This window comes from Gadus chalcogrammus, chromosome 4 (genome assembly GCF_026213295.1).
Source record: "Gadus chalcogrammus isolate NIFS_2021 chromosome 4, NIFS_Gcha_1.0, whole genome shotgun sequence".
Taxonomy (NCBI): Eukaryota; Metazoa; Chordata; class Actinopteri; order Gadiformes; family Gadidae; genus Gadus; species Gadus chalcogrammus.
Window position 1 is genome coordinate 8,420,859 of NC_079415.1, and position 19,227 is coordinate 8,440,085.

At 41.5% G+C, this 19,227-nt stretch overlaps 1 protein-coding gene across 1 annotated transcript in view; it reads right to left on the reverse strand.

Moving 5' to 3' along the window:
- Positions 1 to 19,227, reverse strand: part of si:dkey-112m2.1 (transmembrane protein 132C) — a 126,291-nt gene that overhangs the window by 17,550 nt on the left and 89,514 nt on the right. The window contains exons 5-6 of the mRNA XM_056589336.1: positions 15,492 to 15,684; positions 4,003 to 4,146 (exon numbers count right to left, since the gene is read on the reverse strand). Coding sequence (XP_056445311.1) covers positions 4,003 to 4,146; positions 15,492 to 15,684 — 337 coding nt within the window. The remainder of the gene's footprint in view (positions 1 to 4,002; positions 4,147 to 15,491; positions 15,685 to 19,227) is intronic.

Sequence of the window (19,227 nt, forward strand, 5' to 3'; positions counted from 1 at the left end):
CGTTCCTTTCTCTTGTTTCTGTCATTCTCCTCCTCCTTTCTTGTGCGAACGGTTTTGTAGTTTTGGATTCTAATTCTTCACCGTGTGAATAATGTAACATTATTTTTTACATCTGAATCACATTTTTTTCTTTTCTTAATGTGTATGGCTTTCAGGGACATGGGCCACCAACCATGGGATGGATCAATATTTGTATTAAGACAGCTCATTAATACAAATATGTACCCCAATTTTGAATTGCTCAAATCTAAAAATAGCAGCCCATTACAATTTAACTAGGCGTAACATGCTGGTAAAATGACAATATTGAAACACTATTGAAAACGGTTGCTGGCTTTCAACCTTCATACTTTGTGAAGAAAACACAATTAAAATTGAAATGCAATGGAAACTGTGCTTTACACGCACACACACACACACACACACACACACACACACACACACACACACACACACACACACACACACACACACACACACACACACACACACACACACACACACACACACACACACACGCACACACATACACCTGACTGCTGATTGATTCTCTGAAGCAGCTTTACCTCCATCAAATTCTCTTCCTCCCTGCTATGTTCCTTGACAACCTGTTCTGTCCGTCCATAAAGATCTCCATTATGTTCCCATCTCTGTCCTTTAACGCCTAAGAATGATGATGATACAACCAGCTATGTCCTCTCTTCTTTGCTCTAGTCTGACTAGACTTCGGTGTGATAATATTGAAAAGGCAGCATAACAGTAATCCATGCCTGTGGTGGTTGACAATAGAAAATGCAGTATCTCTTGTTATGATAGTTCTCAACAAAAATCATTAAACGGTCATCTTTTTTATTGGGAAGATTTCCAACTCAAGATCATCGAAGCAAAGGACAAAACAAGCGGAAAGACTAAATCACCTTCAGAAATAAATTGCAAATCTCTGGCTTTTCCCCTGTTGCCCATTCAATTAAGGTTTTCTCTTGGATGGGTGTGTCGACACTCTTCTCCTGGCATGCCTTGACACCTGGATCACACCCTTTATTCTATGTTGTAATTAAGTAGACGTTTGTCATCCAAAGCCACTTGTGGGGAGATCAGCTACACTTCATTAATGAGCGGGCAGGGGCTTGTTTCTCTACCATGCCTACAGGTAGACTTCAAACATTGGGTGTACGGACACTGGTCCAATGAAATAACGGCAACGCATCATGCTGATGTCTTTAACAGAGTTATTTTATTTTATAAAAATGTGTTTAATTTATTTAACTCTCTTTTGACATCTCACAATGGCATAACAAAAAGATAATAAAATAAAATGTTCTGATATACACCACTCAGTAATTTTAGTCTCTGCTCTATATTTTTGACACGTTTTATTTGATCAATGGTACCCTTTTACCATTTTATTTATATTACAATTTGTATAATGTTTAAATAGCAGCATGAACTTCAAATGGGCAGGGATTTGAACACACTAACTAATACACTCTACTGAAGGGTAGGGTTTTTTCCTTTAACATTTCTTCCAAGTTGATAAAATTGGTTGTATTGGTAGCAATAAAGTTCAGTTGGCAATCACAGATGCAAATTTGTAACTGATGCCTAGTTGAAACGGGCAAAAGGTCATTGGTCCACGATCAAATTACTGTAGTGTGACAAGTATGACAGCTCAACTAAGTTTTTAGAGTAAGAATAACAAGCTAATTAGCCATAAAAAAGTAAAAGTCATTGCAGTGTCAGACAATTATGTATTATATATCTCTGGTACCTCCTATTCACTCAGTTACGTTTTAATTACCACTGACAGGCATTGGCATTGGTATAAACTGTCACCTATGTATGGGATATTAATATAACCGACACTTTCTCACGCGTTAAATGCTTTTGAATTTCAAGGAAATATTATAATAACTTTTCCTTTAATTAGAAACGTTTTGTGAAGTGTGACATTTTGAAAGTGTCTATTATCTCACCTCCTAGAACCTTCTGTTTGAGGACAAATGTATGTTTTTTATGTGAAACATTTGTTGTGCATATTCAATTTCGAAGGGCTTTTGTTAAGGTATTTGAAAGCATTTGACAGTTTTATAACATTGAATGACTTTTGTACCACTGTAGTTGAGGTCAAGAAAAATATTTATGACCGAAATAAAATGGTCTCATCAAAACCAATTACATATGATAGTTGAATGCAATCTTAACACATAAAGCTAAATCGTTTCTTTAGGTTTTTTAATTAGGCCTGCAATGGAATGATTTATGTCTTGCTTAATGTCAATTTTTCATAACAAAGACATCGTGGCAGTCTTGTCCACACTACTTCAAATAATGACATTTGACTGAAATAAAGCTGTCAAACAGGACCACGCAAAAATCATAATATGGAGATGAAGTAGCCGCTGAGATTCAACCTGAACAAAAATAACGTGCATTCTATTACGAGCATGAAAGTTCCAAATACCTAGAAAGGTGGCGGCTATTTTCAATCCAACCACCGCAAAACACTAAAAGAGATGTTAGAGGAACTACATGTTAGTCTCTATCCCTTGGGCTTCACAAACAGGAAGTCATAGCTGTCTCTCGGTGCATCCCTGCCCCTCATGGTTGATATGCATATCAGACAAACTCGCTCATAAACACACAGCGCTAGAGAGAAAGTGAGTGAGTGAGTGAGTGAGGGAGTGAGTGAGTGAGTGAGTGAGTGAGTGAGTGAGTGAGTGAGAGAGAGAGAGAGAGAGGGAGAGAGGGAGAGAGAGAGAGAGAGAGAGAGAGAGAGCGCATTAGGCTGCCCCCCAATCAGCACTAAATAAGTCTTCTTAAATACTTAAGAAGCCATACACACTATGTCAAGTTTTGTCTTAAAAACAAAACTGATATGGAGGAGAGGGGTATATGTGTACATGTGTGTGTATGTGGGGGATTAGTAGTAACTTGAGTCCATGATTTACCTACATACACTACCCCCCCCACACACACACACACACACACACACACACACACACACACACACACACACACACACACAAAGACACACACAAACAAATGCAGACACAGACACACACACACAAACACAGAAACACATACACACAGACTCAATTTTGACATCAGCTTCCCTTCAACCAAAAACAAACAAGGCCAAATTTGAGAGAGATAAATTGATGAGTAAAACATCTTAAAAATAAATACGCACTGTACCAAACACAGAAGACAAGGTAATGGACTATTCACTGACAAATTTAGAGTTAGGCCATTAACTCTTTAAACTAACTGACTGATTTTCTTTATTCTTTTTTATTACTCTTTCTCTAAGACTTTGTGCTCAGCTATGCTGCTAGCTACGCTTTGCTCCGCTAATTTGTTAAAATGAACGCTGAGTCCTGCCGAGCTATGCAGATCGATGGTCAACAATACAGTGTTTAAAATACCATTCATCCAAAATTCATGCCGGGAGGCATGTTCTCTAAACCAGCCGTTAAAAACTGTTCCTCATTCTGCCCAGCCTCTAACACACCGTTACAATACATCCCTGAGCTAGTTTACATTTGAAAACAGAGGGGAACCAGAGAGACAGAGAGAGAGAGAGAGAGAGAGAGAGAGAGAGAGAGAGAGAGAGAGAGAGAGAGAGAGAGAGAGAGAGAGAGAGAGAGAGAAAGAGAGACCGAGAGAGTGCGACATAATACTTGAAAACAGCTTGTTCACAAACAAAAAAAGCTGTATTAATACGTCTTCTGATTCAATTTATATCGAATTCGAGTTATATTGAATCAGGAGAAAAGCATTGGCGCGTTAAGATAAACAGCAGTGGATTCAAATTCGCCATCGACGTAGCCTGGTGATTGGGTCATGGGCAGGCCAATCAGCGGTGCTCACCCTGGATTTTGAGCCCTGCTCAACAACAATTCAAACAAGAACCCAATGCAGGAAACGTTGTTGACCATTATAGGGAAAAGCTGCCTGTGGGGAATGCAGCCACACTGAAACAGAGAGGGACACAGGGCTCACCTTGATCACCTGTTCGTCCGACGACCTGCACTCCACCGACTCGGTGATGTCGGAGACGGCTCCGTCCGTTCCCACGGTAACCACCTTCACCGGGACCGCGACGGTGCGTCCGTTGAGAACCGCTGTGTTGAGGATCTCGCTCTCCTGCGGAGCACACATTTTAATGCATTATCGATTTGATTATTGTCGTTCTATGATATCATAATGACGATGAATAGACAGAGACATCTCGACCAGCAACCCCTTCAGATCAATACAACGGTAAAACTGTGGATTAAAGGCCATGCCAAAGAATGTTGGTATTGATGCTAGCATTCAGCTGACAATCTTTCTATGCTAATACTATTGAGAAATCTTCCCTAATATGTTGCCCATACAGATTAGTGATGCGTTTGAATCCAGCACACTCTGTTCTGCCACAAAGCCATGAATACCTGAAAACAATTATAAACTGCGAGACAGAAACCCTTAAAACCCTATAAACACTTAAATACCGTCTTCCTTTTAGCACTAGCCCTAAATGAAACACGTTTTACGTCATCTGGTTAATGACTTTGGAGTACGGGATTACACTACATGAATTACCTCCTCATTAGCAGCTATTACCCAGAATCCATTTCACTACAGCGTAGCCACTGTGAGAAAAAAAATAATTGATAACAACAGATTGCACGAACAGGAAGAGTATAATGAGATCAATTAAGACAACGTGTGGTAATCCCTGACACTCTCCTACTGTGTGTGTGTGTGTGTGTGTGTGTGTGTGTGTGTGTGTGTGTGTGTGTGTGTGTGTGTGTGTGTGTGTGTGTGTGTGTGTGTGTGTGTGTGTGTGTGTGTGTGTGTGTGTGTGTGTGTTTGTGTGTGTTCAACACAGCTTAGGTGCAACAAAGCCCTTGCTATGAGGGGGCCCTAAACCATTGAAAAAGAAAATAATCATATAAATATATATTTATATTATTATTCATAAAGAGACAAAAGAGGACCAGCTATCTATGATGTCCGACCAGCTCTTGGTTCACGTCTGTGACGGTGCTTTATGCTTTGCTGCATATTATCCACTTTGTAACCACAAGCATCTTTGCAATAGAAAGCAGATAGCCTTTTTATATTGTTAAATATAATATATGTATGTGTATTATAATATGCACCGCTGAGGCTAATGGATTTCAGGCCTCGTAATGATCTCAGATTATCTCGCTTGCATTCTCTCTCTTACTATCTCCATCCCTCGTTCGTTCCTCAATCCGATTTATTTCCAGTTCTCTCTCTCTCTCGCTCTCTCTGTCTGATGGTCCTCTTGACCTCTGGTTAAGGCTACGTACACAGACAATTAGAGGTGTGTCTAAAGGACATTTTAACTAATCTAATATATCAGCGATCACCTATGACCCGTCCTTTGACAATCAGGCTGTGAAGTAATTACAGAGAATCCGCCCAACACAATCGCTGTTTATTTATAGAAATATTCACATCGGTGTTGACGACTTTGAAAATGTACTAATGATACAGAATCCAAATTCCAGAATAGAAAACTGGTCACTCGACCCTTTTGCACCACAGAATGCAAAATAATGAAATTCAACCAATTAAAAGAGCTTTAAAGGAACAAATGAATTGTGATCCAAACTTGCCTCATTATGGCACTTGTTCCAGCCTCAATGTAATGATCATGCTTTAAACTCTCCAGTCTCATTCAGTCCTGTCTCCCTCTCAATGCTAAATGTCCCATCATGTCCTGTCTTTTCAATTCCCTTGCTGCCAACATTGCATCAACCCGGTCAAATATCTACAGCTGCTAGACAAGCTTTACACAGATCAAACAGATCGCACACATTTCTTTATATATATATGTGCTACTCCGGTCTCATTTTAGTTCCAGCATCATTAAAATACTTAAAGCAATGCCACATGCAGACACTTTTAATTACTTTTGAATATAAATGATGACATTTAATTAACCGCCATGGGGAAAACATTTTTGTGTGCTTGTGTTTCCTCCATACCAATCTCTCACACACACACACACACACACACACGCACACGCACACGCACACGCACACGCACACGCACACGCATACACATGCACACACGCACCCGCCCACACTTTTAAAGGGGAGGTGAACCCTAATTCATTGAAATAAATTAAACCAGGTAATAGCTCTTATAAGATCTTCTACATATGAATCTTAGCCCCTTTTTCACAATTACTCAAATTAGACTATAATTTCGAGAAGACAGGATTCAAATGAAATACACCGCAAACCAAAGTGCTTTTTAGTATAGCCTTTGCCGTCATGATGAAGGGACACTGGTGGCAAGGTGTGTGTGCGTGGAGCTCCGCCAGAGCAGCTGTTAACCACAATGTTCCGGACACCTAGTATACTTACTATGACACACTGGTGTGTGGCGCATTTCATATCCAATCGCTCCCTGCTTCCTATAACTCTCAGCCCAAAACGCATTATTTGATAGTATTAGAATTTGATCTGAAACAGGGGGTTCACTTCCACTTTAACACTTTGTACCCATGTGGGTTGTTCCCTCGCCTTATCCACCATCCTTACAGCTCAATCTCTCCGCCCATCTCTACCCATTTATCCCTTCCTCTATCTACCCCATTTTGGGTGACAGATTGACTGATGTGCAAGACACGTGCAATCAGTATCTGATTCAACCATCAGGGCCCCAGGTCTTCTGGCAGGGGGAGGGTCTTTGGGGCAGGGGGAGGTTCTCCAAAGAAGGGGGGAGGGCAGGCGTGTCTCATGAAGCCGACAGTATGCGATAGTAGGGGAAACACTTAGGCCTTCTAACTGCTATGATGAGGCTATTATTTTAAAGGACATTTCCGGTATTTTGAACGTTGAACATCTAGGATGAAATAGAGTGGTTGACACCAAAACGTTGACTATTGGTCCTGTCTCGGGTATTTGGCTAATTTCAAATCGCCCCTGCCTGCTTCAGAATGGCTGGCTACGGGCATTCACAAACCTGTCCTTAAATACCCTAAACCCTGGTGTTTGTTGATGTTCCAAATCAAGTATTTCGAGCGGAATACAGTTTCTGTCGTGTTTTAAATGGCAATTTGTAAATCACATTGAAATGGAAACCGGAACCGGAAACTGAAAGGTTTAGTCTTTTTTTCGTTAGGTTCTCCGTCTCAACAGTAGGCCTAGACCGAGCGAAAAGACTACACCCAGCCCCCCCTTCCGTTTCCGGTCAATGAGCAATGAGTCTTCCAACAGAAATCAATGGATTTACAAAATGCCAAATAAAACATGACACAAACTGTATTTCGCTACGATACTTGATTTGGAACATCAACGAACACCACTTACCACTCGGTGAGTTGCACATTTCTGAAAACGAACGTTTAGGGTTGTTTTAAAGACAGGTTTGTAAACGCCCATAGCCAGCCATTCGAAAGCTAGCAGTGGCAATTCTAAATGAGCCAAATACCCGAGACAGGACATATGGTCATAATTTCGGTGTCAACCACTCTATTTCATCCTAGACAAACCAGAAAGGGGCCTCAACGTTCAAAATACCTGAATTTTCTTTTAAGTGATGTTTATGCACAGGGCCACGCATGGAACCGCACATACAACAACAGATCCCACAGCCATGGCACATTCGTCCGTTGGACACGCTCATGAACTGTCAGAAACCCACACACACCAGCAACAACACCCCAACAACAAAAAAAACAGCACACACACCCACGAAGAAGCATACCTCACACACACACATGCATCTATGCTCCCAGACATAGATATATACTAACATACCCCCACACACATTCAAGCATGTATGCAGAGTGAGACAGACACACATAAACACTGATACACACACACACACACACACAAACACACATAGCCTGTTTTCTCTCTGCCTGGCACAGGAGGATATGGGTCTGGGGGAGGAGCCACCTGGACATTGTACTACGCAGGAGCTAGTCTTAACAAGAGCCCTCATCTCAGCATGGCCACCACTCAGAGAGAGAGAGAGAGAGAGAGAGAGAGAGAGAGAGAGAGAGAGAGAGAGAGAGAGAGAGAGAGAGAGAAAGAGAAAGAGTCATCAATACCTTTGTTTTCTTATTATTAATGGCTGTGCTTTGATGTTGAAGGCTTTTTGCAACACCTATTGTATACGTGTCCTGCTAACGAAGCCCATTGACATGTATCGGACGAAGCTGACAAAGAGTGAGAGAGAGGAAAAGAAGAGAGCGAGAGATAGAGAACGAGGGTGGGGGAGATTGCAGAATCGATAAAGTCCATTACACCTATCTGGGTGTCAGGGTGGGGGATAGATAGGGGGACAAGGTACAAACACTTAGATAGCATGTTTGGGGGCCTCAGGTAAAGGGAATGAAAGAAATATGATTGTCACATGTGTGGGTTGTGAAGTTGCGTGTGTGTACTAAAAGCAGGAACCGCAGGCACACATAAAGAAATACACAAAGTCACATAGATTGGAAATACACCAAATGAAAGCCGTGAACATACACACACACCACAAACACACGCACACGCACACACACACTTATAAAATGATAGATCTCATCAGGAGAATATGGCGGCTGCTGGTGTTGCAATGTGTAACAAATGTAAAGGGGTTGTGGCTGTGTGATGTGATGCATTGTGGTCCACTCTTGTGTTCCACTACCCCCAATCATGCTGTGTTCAGGGGAGGGGAGAACGCCACTTTATGTGTAAGTGGACCCCCTGTTTCAGCTCAAATTCAAACACTATAAATTTGTGAAAAATGTGTTTTGGGCCGAGAGTTCTCGTAAGAAGTGGGGTTGCGACGGAGGGGGGGGAGGTGCTATCACCATGGTAACAGTTCAGGGCAATTGTGCTTTTTATAAAGCAAGAAAACGCTGTTCAGGATAAGCCTATAATGAGCGTTATGTATGCGTAGTGAACTGCGCCACACGCCGTGGCATTTAAAGGTGACATATTATACCACCAGGCGTGAGTGTGATTAGCTGTTACAAGCCATTTTCAAAATCGGCCTCTTCTGACATCAAAAGTGGGCGTGTCCGCCTAGATGTACCCTGGTCTACCAGCCTAACCAGTGGACTGTAGCAAACGTTGCTAATCTATCCATTATACATCTAGGTGGACACGCCCACTTGTGATGTCAGCAGAGGCCGATTTTCCAAAACAGCTTGTAACGGCTAATCACACTCACACCTGGTGGTATAACGTGTCTCCTTTAACTTCATACAAGCGTCCTGAGAAGCTTGATCCTATCTCGGACAGAGCTGTCAACATGCTCTGCCCCCCAGGCAGAGCACCATACATCAAAACACACATCGGGGGGGGCCTTCGCTGACCCCTTTCGCCCACCTCATATTGACTTCCAGCCGTGGGAGCAGATTGGTTCACTAACTGGTTGGCCGGGACTCGCAAAACACGGTATTTCACCCCTATTTTGTCTGAACGACGCTACTATTTTTTAGTGACAGTGACAACAGAGCATAGATCACTCTATTGAAGATCATGAAAGACCCGCTAGGTTGTTTGAAAGCAAAATAGAGACGACGTTGGGTTCAACAGCACTTTAAAAAACGGCTTGAAAAGCACTTCATCCCAATCTACGAATTCTTACAGTCGAGCCCCAAGACCTGTGTTTTTTTTTTTCTCTGTGTGAAGAAAGAGCGGAGCTCCATGGAGACGCGACCGGTACGCCCGTATCCACGCCTTGCTCAAAGATTCCCCTGCATGCTCGTGAGGCTAGGAGGAGATGGGGGAGAGAGATTCATCCAAGGATCCTGACTCCTGCTTTTACTGGAGGGGCTGTTTTCGATTATTCATCGGCGGGGTGTGAGGCCCGTATGCGCGGAAATGCCTAAGTCATTGCTGCTGCTGCAGAGTGACTGACTGACTGACAGGCCGGTTAGCAGTCTGACAGTGTTGGCAGCCTACTACTGGCCCGCGAATGGGGAACTCACATCCTGGCACGGCCGCCGCTACAGACTCAGATATTCACTTGAAATCAGTTATCGTATAAATGGTCCGTTGACTGCGTACTCCGTACCGCGCTGCCACTCAGGAATGAATATGAAAACATGCTGTACTTTTTGAAAATGCAGCACCCGGTACAATAGAACACAGCTAGAAGTCTGCTTACCGCTGAGACATCCAACAGGAGAGGTTCCTCCTTCAAAAGAATTTCGGCAATTTTTTATTTATTTTTCGTTTTGTAGAATTTAGTTCTTGGCAAAAAAAAAATTGAACAGGAGTGTTGAAGCATGTTCCACTGAATTCAAAGGACTGGTTGTTAATAATAAAATAATAAAATAACAAAGGAATGGCACAAAGACAGAGATAAAAGAACAAGGAGTCATAGAAGCAGGTACGGTCAACTTTCATTCAACTTTTACAATTACACATTTCTAAAGCAGCTTTCAATTATGAATGAGAATTTGTCTTAAAAGAGGAGACAGAATACAGCTGTAGCTAAATTTGACTTCAAGTGAGCTGTTCATAAAAACACATGCTAAAGGAGGGTTCCAGAAAGCGGGTGTAAACTGCATAATCAACACCGTCGCTCGCCTTGATTTGACACAATTGGCAAAGCAGCTAACATTGCAGCTTTTTTGTAGGTATTAGCACATAAAGATTTCTTTTTGGAGGCATTCTGCCATGACCAGAGGTAATAAATACCACTATTGATTATTTCATCAGGACATGCAGTGATTTATACCCTCCTGATTAATTAGATATTGATTTATTACATAACTTGTAGGTTTGACAGTCTGTTGTTTTCTTTTTTTGGCATTGTGTATTTGTTTTGCAGGGGTTGGGGGTATGGGGGGGTTGGTTGATGCTGTGATTTCTGAATACTTTGGCTGAGATTAAATATTAACTGTCCTCAATGTTTCTCTCCTCTCAACTTTTTCAGACGACCATGAGAGCACAATGACAACATCAATTCTGGAAAACCCGCAGTGTGTGTGTGTGTGTGTGTGTGGCGCTGTGTGATAGGGCCAGGTTGGCTTTTCTGAAGCCCCTGTGGACTGTTTGTGGATGTGAATGTTTGTGCGTGTGTCTGTGTGTGTGTGTGTGTATGTGTGTGTGTGTGTGTGTGTGAGCCTTTGTGTTTGTTCGTGTGGGTGTGTGTGATAGATACAGCCCGGTTGGTTTTCCCGAGGACCCTGTGGACTGCATGTGTGTGTGTTAGTATGCGCGTGTGCAGGCGTGTGTGCGGGTGTGTGCGTTTGACACACTTTGGTTGGTTTTTCCGTGGACCCTTTGGAGTTTTCCGCAGGCTATTTGATTAGCTCAAAAGATAGCGAGCAAGAGCTTCTCTGTGCTATAACCCCACACTGGATAAACAAAGTGATCCGGGAACACCGGCAAGCAACACACACAACAAGACACCAAGTAACAAACACAAATAAGAGAGTTGAAAGCCAGAGATTGTCCTTGTGGCACGTACGACTTAGAATAGAACCGCAGAATAAAGTTATAGTTTCACAACGGGGCCGCCACAGAAAGAGAAGGGAGTGTGGGGGGTTGCAGGAGTACAATAACGGTCATTGAATAAGAAAACAGTGTGTTTGTGTGCGTGGGGAAAGCAGGGGACAAAGATGAATGGCGCACACATTGTTGTGTAAGTGAGTGTGCTGTTGACTTGCAGCTGACTGTGCATGCATGTTCCTTTCAACAAACACGGCGTCTAAACCCTGACAAAACACACGCCATGCCTCATTCTGACACGCAGACCTGGCTCGACCGGCGCCCGGGTAAAACTGAGGCTTTCCTTTCTATTTGTGTTCCGATATAATGTTCGGGACTGAACCAATGGTCCCTCAGCGCTGAGCTTGTGCGATTGGCTGTTCAGTGATTTTCTCTCGAAGTCAGATTTAGGAGAGGCAAGAGGGAGATCAAAAAAAAACACGACAAAAAAAAACCCAGAAGCCTTGTAAATGGGAGTGAGGCCACTGGGAATGGCGCCAGCCACAGAATTAATAACGTCAAGGCGCAAACAGGCAATATTCTCCGGCAAATCCGAACTGGCATATCCACCAGAGGACTGAATGAAGCTCGGGAGGGGAGCATTAAAAACCCTTATGCAGATGGAGAACGGCGGCATGAAGGCACTTAGCATGCGCGGGAATAGGTTGACTGCAGGGCCAATTAGAGGCCTGCCAAGCCGTGCTTCAAACACACTTCCTGACAGTGCGACAGGGTTGATGGACGCTGCCCGGGAACGGGGCGGCGTTGCGAAGATTCACCGCTTCGCCCCCCATAACAATTAGCATACCGCTATATATTTTTGAGACGTCTCCGGAAGACCGGGGTATTTATGATTTCTCGTGATTTCTGTTTGTCCTTGCCACCCCCCCCCCCCCCCCCCCCCCCCCCTGGTCCTCATCGATCATCACCTGTCATACGTCACACGGGCGCCACCGACACATTCGGGAAGGGAGCGAACGCATTCGGCAAAGCACTCATAACATCCAGGCATCGCTGCCGCTCTGTCGCTCACAACAAATGCTAATGCTAAGCTCACTGCTAGCCACCTGATTAGCCACTTGGAAATCGTGAGAAGGGAAGGCTGATGGGCTCCGGTGTGAATGCAATGCTAATGATGAATGTTTGGGGGCTGGATTGTGGAAGAGAGCAGTCTCGTCTAATGAGAGAAAAAATAGGAGGCATGTTTAATCCATGGCAGGATCAAAATGCTCAAGATAATGTAGTCTTTTCTATGCGGACTACTTTTCTAACCAGGGTTAGGGTTAACCATGCAAGGCGACAGCCAGCTCGTCAGGAGAAGTCATGGTTTGGTGCCTTGCTCAGGGACACCTCGACACTCAGCAAGGAGGAGCCGGGGATCGAACTATCATCCTTCCGGTTACGAGCAAACCCGCTCTACCTCCTGAGCCACATTCCGCCCCTGTTTTGACTTCGCTCTTGCTTTTTTTCTCCTCTCTCTACCTCTATTCCTAACATTCCTAGATTGCCTCATTATAACTATTCACAACTTGGTGTTATGTGTATCTCATGCCGTAAGTACTTCATGCATCCAAAGCTAAGTTCTGTTAACACATGATAAATATGTATTATATACATAATATAACATAGTATTTACTGGGAATAGGATAGCAGTTTTTAAACAGTTTGTATATATCTCCACACTTTGCACCTTTCCAATTATTTCAAACCTTTAAGTTCCATTTCTACCAGGTCCTCCTCATCATCCTTTCATGCTACAACATACTACTTGCTGATAAGTCAATAATTATGAAAAATCTGACAAATTTACAAATCTTTTTTACCAACAACATTGTGCATCAAGGAAGCTCTTTTTCACTTTTTATATATATATATATATATATATATATATACACCAAGTCTATATATATATATATATATATATATACATATATATATAGTATATTGACTGTAATGAAACGGTAACTTTGTATCATTATATGTGACACAAAATGCCTGTCAGGGTACTTGATGTAATGCTCTGTGAGGTTCATAGGCTCTATATATTTAGGGTATTGATATGCATGTGAGTGTAGAGGCGCTATATAAAGGGTCGCCAGATACCAGCACCAGCAGTGGATTCAAATCAGGCTTCCATTATTTGACTGCCCTGTGGCTCCTAAATACCAAGTTTCTCTGTACGATGGATAATAAGGTTGCTTTATCATTTATTCACACACTTTTGGAAATGCGCTTGGAAAAATACCTGCCTTTAGTTCAGAAAAAATGTAATGGTATATTATTCTCCACCAATTTGTTGTATGCTTGCCCACCATGGTTTCAGCAAGCTATATAAATATTAGATTAATGATGTCATTAATGGCAACAAATGTGTGTTCAATTAAAAAAAAAAAACATCACCAAGTCTGGGGCATGATAATTAAGTCATGTGATTATCGCAACAGACAGACAGACAGATCGATGATAGATAGATAGATGAATGGATAGATAGAAAGATATATCTAAATATAGATGGAGGATAGATAGATGGGCAAACAGTGAAATAAAAACATAGATATATCAATAGGTAGATAGATAGATAAATAGATAGATAGATACACTGTCGATGGAAAGATAAAAACAGTAGATACATTAAAAAGAGGGTAGAGAGAGAGAGACAGAGATGATGTATAATGCACTATAATACAATGTCTGACTTCACATATTGATTCACTTTTCAAAGGCTGGTCAACAAATCAAATGCGTTCTCAATCAACAACTTTTATCAGTTATCAGCCAAATGACAATTAAGAAGGTGCTAAGAGGTATCGCGTTTCCAACTCCACAATGAGAAGTTAAATCAATGGCCAGCAAAACAATCTCCAAGAAAAGGGGCAGTTAAAAAGCGATCAATGAAGAGAAAGTCCATATTAAATAACAACATCATGACATACACGATCATGAACAACTCTGCAGTGTCAAAAGAAGCTAAAATATTACCAGGGACTAGTATTTGTTTGTTTTCAATGTCTGGTGTAAAGAATTTAGTAGCAAATAGTTATACTAGTATATCCCCACGTCCTTTGGAGCACTACATATACAACCTTGCTCATTATAATGCTCCTACACAACAACGGCACTAAAAAGGTATAACAAGTGGGCCATAGCCAAAGCCCCCTTTCCATCCTAAAACTTATTTCCTTTGAATGCGTTCTCTCTAGAGCCGTTTGTCCATTCAGGGCCACTGTAGAAACATGATGAAGCCACTTGGCACACTCCTTAGGAGAGAACCCGCACCCTATGAAGATATAAATCGAATATAACGAAGGCCTAACCATTCTTATTCTCATGGGATTATACACTGATTAAAACATACTTATGAATATTATATTCCATTCCTGCCAAGTCTGTTTCGTTAGAGGTCACTAAATACTACACACTGCATCTTTAAATCTCTTGGTTGATCAAATTGAGTGTCATTGACTAAAATGCTCACTATCAAGGCAGAATACTGCTGCTATTGTCGTGCACCTGTCTGTTGAAGAGACCGTGCTGTGGCTCGTTGGCAGAAAGGGTTAAATTATCAACATTGTGATGAGACCTCGGGACAAGGAGAATTTGGAGTAGGCTAGACCCCTGGGGTCTGTTTGGTTTGAAAGAGGGCCTCAAGGACATGCAAGATTATTAATTTGGTGGCTTTAACCTGACAGGAAGTGATGCAATCTCTCATTTAGAGGTAAAAAAAACAACAACAAAACCTTCAAGAGGGAACAGAATGAATGGAAATAAGACAGATCTGTCTGATCTATACCAAATAAATCAGGGATTTAAGGAATACTATATTTATTAATTCTGCATCTCAGATGATGTCAAGTCATCAACATCACATCAAATAAAGCCTCCGCCTGCAGCAAATCATGTTGTCAATGCCGTTACTCTCTCCTTATATATCTATGCATCAATCACACACACACACACACACACACACACACACACACACACACACACACACACGCTTTCTCCACCGCAATCCAAGCTATTCGTTACCATGGCGAGAGGCACGATTCCGCCCAGGTCCGGGGGCGCCAGGCGGAGCAGCGTGTGCACCTCGCTGGTCAGGGTACGGGTCAGCGGGTACTCCACCTGCCACGTGGCCTCCCTGCCACTCTGGGGCGCCGTCAGGCCGTTCACCTCCAGGTCCACCTGCAGCACCCGCTGGTAGCCCGCCACCGCCTCCGCCCTGGGACAGAGGAGGGAGAAACAGCAAAGGGCAGGTGAGACAGGAAGTGCAGACACAAAGGGGAGGCCGGACTGGAGGTGACTGGGAATACAAAGAAAGGTAGAGAGCAGAGTTACGATTGGAAGGTGAAGCAGGAAGTGCAAATACAAAGGGGAAACGAAACATGAATTCGGAATAAATTATTATTAACGTTGTGTTTTTTTTTAAGATGACTAAATTACTAAAATGCTATCTCAAGGAAACAAGTGTTTCAACTCAAATAAATAAAATGATTTAATTATCAACAGATATTGGAATAGTGGAAATCATGAATGGTCGACCTGTATTAAGCAGAGTTATGTTAATAAAAAACATGTGTGAACATAAAATCTGCTGTAGCACAAAACTAAGGCAATATACATATACATATAAATTAACCTGGAACTAGGAATGGATGGATGGATTTTTAACTGTGTTCCTCCTTATAATATTTTGACTAAGATAATGTATGATTAAAAAAAGTCTTTGAAATCAACAACACCACACTAAGCTTATCTTGGGGCTGTTTGTCTAATGTTTAGTTTGTTTTAATCTGCCAATTGCCTAGTAAAAGAAAACAGTCAGAAATCGAAGCTATCTAAACCTATGAACAATTAAAGGTTTATTATTTTATTTTTTATATTATTATTATTTTTAATTCTTCCTTATTGAGCTATGAATGTGTGTGTGTGTGTGTGTGTGTGTGTGTGTGTGTGTGTGTGTGTGTGTGTGTGTGTGTGTGTGTGTGTGTGTGTGTGTGTGTGTGTGTGTGTGTGTGTGTGTGTGTGTGTGTGTGTGTGTGTGTGTGTGTGTGTGTGTGTGTCTGTGTGACATACTGTTAGTTGTGTGTTATCAAGGGTTTTCAAGTTCCTCAGCAATTAGTTTATAAAGAAATATGGAAATGCATTAATGTGCAGTTAACTTTAGATGTATGAAAATTAATTAAGTATAAAAGTCGCAAAAGAACCATCAAACAATTAACTTATACGATTTCCTACAAAAACAAGCTGTTCCCTATATTTACCCTGAATCACATCATACGAGAAGAAAAATCCAGATATGTTGATAAAAGTTTTTACTAATAATGACATTTGTGAATAATGTTTGGTTCAACAATCAATTTAAAAAACACTGATTGATGAAAATTCTAATCTAATTATGCTGCTGTGCATTTATTTCATGCAACTGCATCATACACTGCCAAATATTCCAAATAGTTTATGGGTAAGAGCAGCAACCAGCTAAACTAGGCTAGGCTAGTCCTCTAGGTAGTACTAGCTCTAGCACTGTGAGAGAGACGGGATGACTGGAGTCAAGAATTTGTCAACGGTGAACGGTGAACTCCATTTACATAATAGAGTTTTCTAGGCAGTGCACAGCTCAGCTTAACAATTAAGGGCATTCACTCCCTCAGTCACTCTGTCAGCGTTTGTTCACCTTGCAAACTGACATCCAGCAGCCTGCCGGGAACAGTTAGGATTTAGGAGAGCCTTTCCACTACCATAAGAGTCCTTGACAATCCCTTGACAGGTGGAGCTGATGGTATCAAACCAGCTGCTACACCAGCAAACCCAATCACTAAGACTTCATTTACATTTTAACACTCATGAGCCTTTTTCCTGCTTTCATTTTTGTCACTAGGGCTTATTATGGAAGAACTGAAAGGCAACATAAAACAAATTAAAAAATGAAAAAATAAAATAAATTGGAATTATTCTAAGTAAGCCTCCATGATGAATTGACTAAAAATAAAAAAAGTTGTTAGGAAAACTTTTTTTTCGTATTCCAATCATGGAGGAATTCATTATGTTGGAACAGCACAAATCCTTACGATATGTAGAAGTGGGTCTGCTTCAGGGTCATTTCTGTGGGATTCAAGTGAACATACAGCCCTTGGAGACAGTACGGCGAAGACAGCGGATCATAGAAATCCTCCAGTCTGGATGAACCCGTATCCCATACTGCCAAACGGCCTATGGGTGTACACAACGCCTCCACATCTGTCTTCCTTCTTGCTATAACCCCACATCTAAAAAAGGCCTGCTGATTATTTTTGTTTCTTTTTTAAAATCAGATATTTGTCGTAAATTGGGTTCAGTAAAGGCTATATAAAGGCAGATTATATCTGCCTCTGCTTGGCAAAAGGATTGTATTCTAGCTCTAGCGCACTGAAAAAAAAGAGAAGAAAAATAGCTTTGTGGTTTCGTGGTATGCTATTCAATGTTGATGTATGAGAGAGAAAGAAATAATGTAACTTATTCCATTTTTTATGCAAACTATGTATTGCTTACAGATAAATCCATAGGCCTCAGGCTTGTTCATCTCAATGCATTATGGACTTTTTGGTGGGCCATATTGCGAGGACTCCAGAGAATTGCAGTACCTTAAAATCCTAAATTAATCGTAACCTAGGCTAAAGATAACATTGTTTTGCAACGTCCCTCATGGGAAACGCTGTTTCAAACACAGCAACGTCTCCCTGTAATGACAAATCATTTCAAAAGGAATACCTAAGCATTGACCAAAAATGCACTACTTACATACTAACTACCATTCCAGTGGTCCTATGCTTCCAAAATGGAGGCGGTCATTGCGATGTGATCTCGTGATGGACAAGCACTATATGTATATGTAAAGTCGCTGATGGGGGGGGTGGGGAATAGGATGTGTCTGTGTGTTTCTTAGAGACATGAGTTGATTTTACCTGTAACTCAAAATAGGCAACGTTTTTGGCAAAGTGACTCGACTCAGACTTGAAACACAAATTTGAGGGTTTGACACTTGCTTGACTAACATTGACACAAGACTGGGGGTAACTTTGACCTGGAGACTTGACTTAGTCCTGAGACAGATGACTCAAAGTGAGTTGACTTTTTATGAATGATTCCTTTTATCTTTTTATACCCGTAGCAATAATTCTAGTTAACCCTTTTAAAACATGAATGGGGTTTTGCTCTGCCTTCTGCCTAGTATATAACCTTATTTCGTTGTTCATGTTATAATAAAAACAGCTACATATATGACTGGGGTTGTTGCTAGCGATAATCCAAAGTAGTCCAGGCGGATAAATGGATAATTCGCAAAAGTCTTTAAAATATAACTTTCACAACAAAATACCGGATAATTGTCTCGCTTTCCGAATGCAGAGAGTCTTTCAAAATCTAATCTTCATATTCATATTCACATGTATATATCTTTATATAAATAAACATATTTTTTCGAGGCACTTCAGCGCATTTGCACATTTTGCAAAGCGGAACATTGAAAATATCCTGGTTTTCAGTGAAATGCATCTTAAAAGCAATATTTTGCCGACTTCTGCACATCGTCCTCCCGCCTGGACTACATTGGATTTAAAGAAGCAACAAACACAGTCATATCGGTTAGTGGTGACGGATTTTTAAGATATCTTCCAATCGAAATTTGATGAATATATAATGCCCTGATATCACCAAACCAATTCGCAAACACATATTATTTATGCCAGAGCAAATAAAACATGACCTTGCAGATTAGTCTGGTTCC